This window comes from Lactuca sativa, chromosome 9, assembly GCF_002870075.4.
Source record: "Lactuca sativa cultivar Salinas chromosome 9, Lsat_Salinas_v11, whole genome shotgun sequence".
In the NCBI taxonomy this organism is placed as follows: Eukaryota; Viridiplantae; Streptophyta; class Magnoliopsida; order Asterales; family Asteraceae; genus Lactuca; species Lactuca sativa.
In genome coordinates this window covers 199,612,561-199,625,000 of record NC_056631.2, presented here as the reverse complement: position 1 = coordinate 199,625,000, position 12,440 = coordinate 199,612,561, and the positions used below count along the sequence as shown (strand labels likewise).

General features: G+C 32.7%; 1 protein-coding gene across 1 annotated transcript; it reads left to right on the top strand.

Annotated features, from left to right (window-relative positions):
* Positions 1 to 6,529: 6,529 nt before the first annotated feature.
* On the top strand, positions 6,530 to 7,124 carry LOC111918184 (BURP domain-containing protein 17). The gene is made up of 2 exons (XM_023913842.3): positions 6,530 to 6,604; positions 6,709 to 7,124. Exons 1-2 carry the CDS (start codon positions 6,560 to 6,562, stop codon positions 6,943 to 6,945), a joined length of 282 nt encoding a protein of 93 aa, XP_023769610.1. The 5' UTR covers positions 6,530 to 6,559; the 3' UTR covers positions 6,946 to 7,124.
* Positions 7,125 to 12,440: the final 5,316 nt, after the last annotated feature.

The window sequence follows — 12,440 nt, the reverse complement described above, 5'->3', positions numbered from 1 at the left end:
TTATTTTTATTCTTCAATTGATTGTTCAAGGATTTGTTATTCTACAAGAAGTTTTTAAATTCATGATCAAAAAATAGGTTCAAGAATATTTTTATTATTTATGGTTGAAGAATACTTTTATTTTTGAATATACTCATAAACATATTCTGTCAGAATGTCCGAATTAAAAAAATTATAATATGTAAAATCGGATTTTTAAAATTAATAGAATCTATGATCTCTTAAAAAATGCAATTTTCCTTTATTAAATCTATATTAATTGACTAAATTACCCTTGTAATTAATTAAGATGATATTTTCAATTATATTTAATTCAATAATATATATTAATCACTTTCTTAAAATAAGTAAATTTGATTGACCCACATTTATGCATACAATAACTCAATAATTACTTTGAATAAAATAACCTAGGCCTATATATATATATATATATATATATATATATATATATATATATATATATATATATAGAGAGAGAGAGAGAGAGAGAGTGTGTATGTGTGTTAGGTTCAAATGTTTCTATTCACTATTATGTGCATGTAGAATTGATTCTGGACCAATCATTTTAGTTAATATAAAAATGTAATTAATACATATTAAATGCTGAAAATTTAATTAATACTTATTATATCTTCAACATGTAATATGCATTAATTACTTTCTGAAAATAACTAAAATGATTGGTACAAAATCAATCTTAGATGCCCACAATAAATAGTTAGAACATAATAATGTAACCATATATATATGAGAAAAGTGAATATGTGGCTGTCATATATACAATATTATGTATAGAACCATCAAAATTGACTTCATTTTGATTAAAAAACACAATTTTTTTATTGTTAGTTTCTTCTTATTGCTTTTGAGCTCATATTATTTCTGATTTAATAATTTATCCCGAACATCTATGTATTTCGAATGTCTTGTTTATATTAGACCTCTAGCAGGCTTCATAACTTTCTTTGACACATACCATATGTACATTTGCATGGTTCTTTTGGATGTTTTATGAGAATAAGTTTAGTGGGTTTTTAATGAATAATTTCAATCATTCACTATAGTTTTCTATATTAAATTTGAATATGAAGGCTTATAGGTAGTTGATAATGTATTCTTATACATGTTTTATGGTGCAAAATAAAATACTTGAAACTCCATAAAAATATGTACAAATCCTATTATCTAGTCTAATAGATAATACAAGAAAGATGGTAAAGAGATTTGATTGCATTTGGTTAAAACTATTTAATTTTTGATGGTTCTATACCTAATATTAGGTACATAACAGCCACATATTCTCTATGTCCTATATATATATATATATATATATATATATATATATATATATATATATATATATATATATATATATATATATATATATATATATAGGACTAGGTTACTGTGTTTTTACATTTATTGTGTGCTACAATATATCAATAGGAATTTAGTAAAATCAAATAATTATTTAATTAAATAAAGATAGATATTAAATGATTTCCATAATTGTATGTATATTAAATGATATCCATAATTATAATTATCTTTTTATGGAAACTAATTAAATTCGTCAATAATGTCAACAATAACATTCTTTTAGAATGAATTCGCATCTAGATTTTTATGTATAGATTCGTTTTTTGTTTCATTACTCACTCACTTAAAATACAATAAACTTGCATAAAATATGAAAAACAAGAGTGTATTCTACTAAAATCACTCTCATTCTGCTATAATACACTCTTATTTTTCTACATACGAATTCATTCTGAAAGAATATTATTGTTGACATTAATGACAAATTTAATTAGTTCCTAAAAAGGAATTATAAGTATGGATATCATTTAATATATATATATAACTTTTACTAAATTCTTATTGGTACATTCTAACTCACAATACATGTGAAACCATTATCATTTTGATAACAATTTAATAATCATTTCCAATATATCAAAAAGTTGAAAAGAAGTTGAAATTATGATATGACGGTACATTAAATTTTGTAGTGTTTAGTGACTATAGATGCTTAATGGAATATATACTTCATAAAAAACTAATTCAATTATGTAGTTAAAGAAATATGAAATATATTACCATTTACCTCTTGCATTGTCAAAATTTAAATACAAAATAAAACTACTTTATTCGACTGTTTTTGTGTGATTGTTTTGCAAATTATATTATCGTTTAATATTTAAAAAAATTTATATTTTGCTTGCAATAAAAAACTAAATACGATTGTATAAACGATTACTTACCCAATGAGTAGTAATCCATGCAATATTTATGTCGATACGCTTAGGACTTGAATATAAACATTAATTCATTATCGTGGAGGAGGATTCAAGGTTTATTTGTGATATGATATGGGTGGTATCAAGAGTAGATTAATAAAAATAAGATAGATTTGCTGTTTAAAAAGAAATGATATAAGAATGCAATTATTAATTGGAAAATATCATTTTAACCTAACGAACTTGTCATGTTTGTTTTAAAATGTCACTTTTTTTTTGTGTATATTAAGGGAATGAAGTATGAGATTACAGTTTTAAAAGATCCTTATTTAACCTGATACCGGCTAACTAGGTAAAATATGGTGATGTATGTTTGATAAATGAGATTAATACTTGAGAGGTTTGATGTAGACAAAATTATTCTTTCAAACATTTTGTCGAACACCTTCTATGCATTGCTTATATTTTTTTTTCCTAACATGTTTGTTAAATTTCCAAAAAATAATGCTTGTGTATCATCCCTGTCTTTAGATGTTCAATTCGACAAACGAGATGAAATTAAGGTGATTATATGAGTGATGTTGTTGAAAGACTCAGTTTCCAATCAGGAACCAAACAAAGAAGAAACAAATTGATATTCCATCACTCGTCATTTGAACATGACAATCGATAATATATGTATCATCTGAAACGATATGCCATGTCCATACAACCAGGGTACTCCCTGCTTGCTCCTTCAAATGAGATGATCAAAGGTTTTATTGAACCACCACACCAAAACACACACACACACCAAATAATGAAATGTTGTTTGATAAAGAAAAAGATTTCTTCTAAAAGGGAATGATTCATGAATACTCAAATAGAATATTAGCTTTTTGTGATTCGTTTTTTTCCCCTAGTGAGATAAGCAATCTGTAAATATAAATGTCAAAAATTAGAATATGGAAGTACGATCGAGCTAGGAAGAGGAAGAAGACAAAAAGAAAAGGCATATGTGCATACCAAAAGCTATATATAGAGTTATTGGGTTGTCTGAAAGGACACCATCAACAGCAAAATCACCATCGTTAACAAAAGAGAGATACTCTTGTATAGGGATGAAATTGTAATTATTGGGAAGTTGCACAGCATTTAGGAAATCGGAAGCAAAGACTTGAAACAAAGGCGGTTCTCAAAACACAAAACCATTAATCAATCACATGGTTGTGATGCCCTTATTTCCCCTAATATGATTTTTGGTTACTAGATGACATAATCACAAAGCCAAGATGTTTGTACGTTTAAAGAGAGCCTTACGATCTTTTTATTTTTGTCTGATTTGGTTTGGCATGATACCTTCTATCAGGGGTCAAGGGACCATTTCAATAGGTCACATTATAATTAATTCCCCTAAAATGCAAAAGAAAATAACTGAGTGACATTTTAAAACAAACATGAAAAGTTCCTTGGATTAAAATGATATTTTCTCATTATTAATTCCTTTGCAAGTACTTATATATAAGAAATATTTACATTCACACAATTCACCGGAAACTTTAGAAATAATTAAACGACAATATATCATGTTTTGGGATTGATATTATGAAATTTGATTAAAATATTGATTAGTTGTACAGTTAAACTGCATGGTATGGGTAACGTCCATACACCTTACTATGACGTGGAAAGGGTAATAATGGTGTGATAACGGGTGAACACAGCTTCGACCTTCCGTTTTTACGTGTTATATTGTTGTCCACGGTGATGGTAACGAAGGGCAACGGCTAATAATTTTGGCGAGAGGTGTTGTTGAAACCTTCGTTGACGTTTATTTGCGCGAACCTTCGTTGAATGATATACACCAACTATATGCAACGCATGAAGAAAGACACGATTTTCTGGGTATGCTTGGAAACATTGATTGCACACACTGGAAATGGAGAAATTGTCCCGTGGCGTGGAAATGCCAATATGCAAGTGGTCATCATGGAACGCCTTTGTTGGTATTAGAGGATGTTGCTTCCCAAGATTTATGGATTTAATATGATTTTTTGGGGTTACGAGTTTGAACAACGACGTGAATATTCTTGATCACTCACCAATATTCGACGATATTTTGTTAGGAAAGGCATCGGATGCCCCTTTCACAGTGAACAGAAATGAATATAAGTTTGGGTATTACCTTACGGATGAAATATATCTAGTATATTCCACATTCGTGAAGGCGTTTCAACATCCATTGGAACCAAGAGACAAAATTTTCAACAAAAACAAGGAGTATGTAAGGATGTGAAATGCGCTTTTGGAATTCTAAAGTCGAAATAACACATAGTTGAATATGCGACACGACTATATCAGTTAGACATTCTACAAGATATTGTGTATGCATGTATCATAATGCATAACATAGTGGTTGAAGATAAATGACGAAATATTACGGAGTATTCGGCTTCGAAGCCCAAACACAGACAATTTCAACCGAGTACATCGAAATATTTATATATGGTCGTTGATATTCAAGACTCACGTAAACACAGACAACTTCGAAAAGATTTAGCAGATTATATATATGATGGAAATGAAGATGAATAATCTAGGGGCACATTTTTTTTTTGTTTTTAAATGTTATTTGTTTTTCTTTGTTGTAATGCTTTTTTTAAATATATATTTTTAAATGGTATATTTAATTAGAAAATCAGGTGTTGTTCAAATAACATGTTTTATTAAATTAATTTTCTTTTTATAAATAATAAAAATTAAATCGAAAAAAATGATGACATGGAAAATTGAGTATGTTAGAGCATCTCCAATGGATGAGTTATGTTATAGCTTGAAATTATTGCCACCTCATAATTACATTAACTTTAACCACTAAATAAATGGTCTCTCCAATGGTTAACCTTTTCCACTAGCTTTTCCTTTAAATTTAACTAATCTATCCTTATTTATTTAAAATGTTCTATATAACTCTCTCCATTTAGTTAGTTGTTTTTAAACACACATTGTTGTAAACACATTTTTATAATACCTCTAAAAGTTCCTAAGATGTCACAAAATATTTGATAGATAAATTAAATAAAGTGACAAATCAAATTAACTACTAAATAAATAAATAAATTGAAAACTAAAATATAATAAAGGGGTAAATTAAAATATAATTAGAAGACGAGGGGGAAAATATACAAAAAATTAAACTATATTGACCATTTAATATATATTGAATGGTCAATAAAAATAAGCAAAAAAATGATGTATTCCAATGGAAATAAGTGATCATTTATAAAAAATCAATAATAATAAGTTATAAAAAAAGCTCACATCGAAGATGCTCTTATAATATGTTTGTTTATTTCTTCACTTGGTATTACAATACCGTGAGGCGACATCATGTGAGGTGACAAATATTTGGTGTAATAATATCCTTTAGCTAGTTACTCACACTCACTAGTCTTATAAGTCTATGATTATTATAATAGTTTTATATAAAATGATTTATCATATAAATTTATATGGATAATGAAAAAAATAGTGAATTATGTATTTTAATGAAGAAGTACTTATCATTGACATCAGTGAATTATAACAATTAAAAAGTGTAATTAGTTTTGAAATTAAATGATATTTAAGGTATTATATTCATTGAAAAATATCATACACTTTATTAAATTTCTTGCTTTCAAACACTCATTAAAAGTTAATGTTTTTTTTTGAAACGGCAGAATTTTATTATTAAAACCACTGCCAATCAAACATAAGACAACTTAAAAAATCAAAGTAACAATTACAAGATATAAAATAAAATGGAAAGCAAATCCAATTTGTCCAATTACATACCAAAATGACTATTATATTTAATCCAATTGAAAATAGTTGTGATGAGGTGTCCACCATAAAAATTAATGTTCATTCATAAAAGTTAATATTCCAACATATATATTGTATGAAAAATATACTTTACAACAATATAATAAACATATTATATATAATGATATAAAAAAATGAATTTGAGAAGAATATATGTTATATACTATATGCTACATGTCAAATTAAAACAAATTTATATAATTATCTAAATAAAAATAAAATAATCTCAATAATATATTTAAATTTATAACGAGTATTAAAAAATCATTTTAAACAGCTAATTTAATTATAAAAAAAGCAAAAAAATAAAATAAAATAATATTGAGTTGGTGCACTTTGCTATGTTAATATAATAGGTTTAAATAACGTGGGTCCCACTAGCTTTTATAGCCTAGCCAAATTACACCATCTATAAATGCCAATATATAATTACTTATTTTACTCGCTAAAACCTTCAACTACCTAAAAACATGAGATCTCTTTCGACCGGTTTGTTTTTCTTCTCCCTTATTCTAGTAAGAGTTCATTCATTTTCATGTTCATGTAGAGTGCAATTTTATTCAAAATTCTTGAATTTTTCCAATTTTCTGTAACTATTTTTCTGGTTTTTGGTGTTTAGCTAGCAAGTCTCCATGATGCAAGAGAAGGCCCTAAAGAATACTGGAGAAGTGTAATGAAAGATGAACCCATGCCAAAGGCGATTCAAGATGTTCTTATTCAAGATTCAGCTCGATCAAATAATAACAAAGATCGGTTCACAAGGAATTTTGATACAAAACCTAATCTTATAATTTATCACTCTCATGTGATCTACAATCAAAAAGATCATGAGTTAGCTTCTTCTAAGATGAACTAAATCGTTTGTTTAAGAATTCAGTGGTGATATTTCTTTCGTGAATGCAAATAAAGTCTGGGCTAAACATTTTTGGTGTGCTAAAACAAAATATTTCGTCTCATAAATTTATCTGTTATCAACTTAAAATAGATTTGTAATGATTATTTATTTTTTGTGATATTGATTTTGTTGTTTTCATATTATTTATTGCACCTTCTAGTTTTATAATTAATCTTGCCTTAGAAAACGAATGCATTCCTATCATCCTTTGTACATATTACAAAATAAATAATTTAAATTTTACTTTGATTTATGATATGAAAGTTGCGGAAGATAAGTTGGTGTTTAGTCAAACCGGGTTACCATATGCTGGGTTCTTTAATCATCGTGTGAGGAAGACTTTTATAACTCGCATGGTCTTGGGATAAAGCTTCAAATTTTAAGTTAAAACAATGTAGTGCTGTTGGTGCTAATAGGTCACAATCACATGAATTCAACACTACATCAAAGATAAAATTGGAATGCTAGTTTCAGGGCATAATCAAGATTTTGTTTTAGGATAGACAAAATAATTTATAAATACGAATAAATGGCAAAATTTTCCAAACGATAACAAAATGTAATTATATATGTATTCAAAACTAAGTTATTAATTAAGTTGCACATGGTGTTGTCTTACTTCATTAAAATAATTTAAAATGGAGTCTAATCAACATATGCAACAATTTATTATCTTCTACTAAATTTCAAAATTTCTAATTCTTTTTATAATTCCTTTTATTTAACAAAAATATATATTGCATGCGCGCGCGGACACACACACACACACACACACACACACACACACATATATATATATATATATATATATATATATATATATATATATATATATATATATATATATATATATATATATATATATATATATATAATCTCAAATTTATGTAGGTGCACCAATGCTCACTCTTGCACCTATATGACTACGCCCTGGCTAGTTTAGTTTAAAGAGGTTGTTGTCATTGAGTAATTTTTGGTTCTCTAAGTATAAACACATCAACTTGACGAAATCTTTAGGCAACAGTTTTCCAGGTATTAATTCCATGATTTCATTTTGATGTTTTAAGTTGGCCACCACGTGTAGCCGTGGCATCCATCTTTAGGTATGCGCATCATTTAAATCGCCATGATGTGGTCATGCGATGGCCACGCCTTGGTGACGAGATAAATGCAAAACCTTAGATTTCGAGTTTAATGCCTTATTTAAAAACACCAACTCCTAGGACTGCCTCATTTGATATCCTCCATTTTCTGAAAACGACTCTTATCTAAACCCTAGCCCTTTTTTTTTTGTAAAAGAAGATGTTGTAGAAAACTTGATGTAGAAGAAAAATAATTATGTTTGTGTTAACTCCGGCCACAATTCGGCGACCTCAATTGCCTCAGACCGCTATCTACAACGCACAACACACAAATCGAAAATCATTTGCAAAAAACGAAAAAAACCATTAACCCTACTTCACTTAAGGAAAATAAATTGGATGCTAATTAAGCCCAAATTGGAAGAATCATGCTGGCTTCGGAGAAAATTAAGAAGGTAAGGCAAAATAGACCTTCCATACCCCACGACTGTTCCTCCCCAACACATGGCCAATTTTTCCTTATACCAAATCTAGTGGGAGCGATGGTTTTCATGAAGCCATGATCACTAAAAAAATGGCAATCAACATCTCGAAAATAAAATTCTATTGGACAAGAAAGCACAAAGGAGGTGAAACTGCATCAACACATTGCTAAGTTTGTATTGTTGTTGATGCGGTGTGAGGGGAAAGAAAGAGTGGTGGTGCACTGGTCTTTCGATGGCGATGGGGGAGAAGCAGAAAAAAAATCGGACGAAGGTTCCAGTCGGAAATGAATTGGAGGTGAAATTGGGGATATCTGGGGAGAGATAGAACAAAGGACGAAGAAAAGAGGAACAACGAATGAAGAAGAGATAGAAAGCATAGAAAGTGATGAGAGGGTAGTTTGGAAGAGCAGACGGTGTTACACGAATGAATTTTTGGGGAAATGGGGGGACATGTGTACAAAACACATATCACTTCCTAAAGGAAGCGGTGGATCACACCTGGTAACCCTGATAGACAACCAACCTGATGAACAACACGTGTCCACCAACAATGTATATAATGACACAAAAAGACATAAACCAGAAATGAGACGCAATTAAACATATATAAATTGTCGCAATTAAACATATATAAATTGTAACCTCCCAAAATTCAAGACCAAAAATTTCATTTTTAACTTAATAATTATAAAACCATTTGTCTGAAAACATCATAGAATCAAGTTATTTCAAAACCAATGTATCAATAGTCAAAACATGTCATGATAAAACAACATCAGAGTATAATCCCAAAGATCTCATGTACGGAATCATGGTGTGATGCCCTGCAATCATGCCGACTCCTTTCCTTTCGAAGAAGAAGTAACTGAAACCCAAAATTGAAAACCGTAAGCATAAAGCTTAGTGAGTTCCCCCATCATACCACATAATCACATACTTCTAGGCATATCTGGGTGCCTGACCTATCCTGTCAGGCACATTTGGGTGCCCGACCTACCCTGTTAAGCATATCTGGGTGCTCGACTTACCCTGCTAGGCATATCTGGGTGCCCGACCTGTCCTCTGGTTTATTTTAACCGGTTCCGAGGACTACTTCACCCTTCTTACCACTATCACATAATATCATAACATACTAGCACATAAAGCATAACATATAGTGGCACCCCATACATTTATCACAAAGACAATCATCTCTAATGTAATAAGCTACTAGTAAGCCGACATTGGTGCCTTCGACCCACTTCTACTGGAAGGTAACTCACCTTAAATGCTGTAAAGTAGTTGAACGGTCTTGGCTCTGAAATCAACCACACTCAAACTCCTACACATAAAATATTCCCTTTAATTACCCTTTTTATACTCATAACCCCTTAAGGGATCAACTTTGGTCAAAGTCAACACCCTGGTCAAAGTCAACATTCTGGTCAAAGTCAACATTCTGGGGTGACTCAACTCGCCGAGTTCCATAAATCATTAAACCCTGAAATCGCTGTCCAACTCGTCGAGTTATTTCACGAACTTGTCGAGTTCCTCCTATCAACATAATCAGGACTTCCCAATTGTAACATCCCATTTTTCAAGTAGCTTCAAATTCATCCTTCTGATTTTTATTATGTCATTTTTGGCTCTTGGCTGGAAGGAAGTGGCAAGAAAGGACCATGCAAGGCAAAGGTGGCAGCTGGGTGAATACGCCCGACGTAGAAGGTTAAATGGTCACGGGTGTTGGAGGCGTATGCCGAGCGACACTAAAACCTAATTTTAGGGTCAAACACTATATAAAGAGCATGAGGACTTGAAACCTAGCCCCTTATCAGCCTCCCCAACCTCAGAAAAACCCTAGAATGTCTCATCCCTTCATTCTTGTGTGATTTTAATCTTGAGAAGCCCATTGTAACAACTCAAATTTTTCAAACAAATTTTTCATTTTTAAAAGCATATTGTTTCCATTTTAAACAAGGCATAAATAGTTTAATTATTCTGTCAAATACAATTATTCAAAATCCCAAGATCATAAAGACAATCTTCAGTGTGTATCGATCATGCCGGCGCCTTCCCACGGTCCTCGCTAGTACCTGAAATACATGCACAACAACTGTAAGCATAAATGCTTAGTGAGTTCCCCAATATACACTTACACACATACGCCTTTCCAGGCCCTGACCTTCCGGTCCTCATTACAACACCTTCCGGCCCATAACATAATCGCCTTCCGGCCCATAACATATTGCCTTCCGGCTCACATATCATACATAGCACATATAACAATTAACTTACCACATACAGCATACATATCACATAACATATCCGACCTTCTGGTTACACAGTCAAACCCTTCCGGGTACAGTATAGTGAGAAGACTCACCTCGTAAATGCTGAAAGCTAGCAACTCCTGAAATCACTCGTGCACAATCCGACGAGCTACAACCTTCCTATAACATCACATATCTCATTAACACTTATAACTTCTAAGGGTGACTATCCCTAAGAAGTCAGACTTAGGTCAACTCTGGTCAACGGTCAACGGTCAGCTCGACCGGACTCGGCGAGTACCATGGCGACTCGGCGAGTCTAGACGTCTTTCAACTTTCTGAGATTCCTTATCTACTCGTCGAGTACCCTCCTCGACCCGACGAGTTACCCTTGAAAGAATCGCGGGGCCACCCCGACTCCACTTGCCGAGTCTGAAGAACAACTCGGCGAGTCCCAGTAAATCTTCAAGCTACTCGCCGAGTCTGAAGAACAACTCGGCGAGTCCATGCCATGCAGACGAGCAACTGCTTCCTGAATTACGTATGGTCCCAAGATATACAACCATGGGACTCTCTGGACTTCTAAACATCTCATTACTGAGGGTATAACATCTGGGTAATAACATAATAACCCATCTAATCACTAAATGGGTTTTTCATAAACCCTAGGTCCATAAACACATTAACTAACAGAATTGATCCGAGTATTACCTGAGAACGTTCCCTCTGTGTTCCCCAAACCTCAGAACTCGATCCTCCTTGATATTCCTTTGGCCAATTTCTTCTTCTTGTCTAACAAGTTCCTCCAAGTTCCAATAGCTTTCTCTCCTGCCCTAGACGTCCACAACGATTAGGGTTCCTTTCAATCGATCAAAAGACGGAAAATGACGGCCTAAGAGGCGTTATATACGATTCAAACTGAACGGTTAGGGTTTCTGCTGAACAGCGTCGACTCGCCGAGTCCATATCTGGACTCGTCGAGTCCAGTCGCGGACCTGCGACCAAGTCTGCGATCCTACTCGGCGAGTCTAGGCTCCAACTCGCCGAGTCCCCTCTTAAACCACCCAAAAAACATAATTAAACAATACCTGAGATTTCGGGCTGTTACAACTCTCCCCCACTTGGATTAGACTTCGCCCTCGAAGTCTCACTCTGCAAATAGTTCCGGATGCTGCTCCCGCATCTCACGTTCCGGCTCCCAAGTCATTTCCGATCCCTTACGGTGTTGCCATTGAACCAACACCAGAGGTACTTCCTTGTTCCTCAGAACCTTGATCTTCCGATCCCTGATCGCCACTGGTCTCTCCGCGTAATTCAGGCTCGCATCCACCTGAATATCCTCCAATGGAACCACTGCCGACTCATCGGCTATGCACTTCCTCAACTGCGACACATGAAAAGTGTCATGGATCTGACCCAACTCCGCTGGTAACTCCAACCGATAGGCTACCCGACCTATCCTTGCAATCACACGAAATGGCCCAATATACCGGGGCCCCAACTTGCCTCTCTTCCTGAACCGAATCACTCCTTTTCAAGGAGAGACCTTCAGGAGAACGAAGTCGCCGACCTGAAATTCCAGCTCGGATCGGCGCCTGTCTGCATAACTCTTCTGTCGGCTCTGGGCCGCCAATAACCTT

Bases quoted from the DNA above. Each gene is read 5' to 3' on its own strand.
- LOC111918184 (XM_023913842.3), top strand. From the start codon at position 6,560: ATGAGATCTCTTTCGACCGGTTTGTTTTTCTTCTCCCTTATTCTA. The intron at 6,605-6,708 runs GTAAGAGTTCAT...TTTGGTGTTTAG, and splicing joins TTTTCTTCTCCCTTATTCTA to CTAGCAAGTCTCCATGATGC.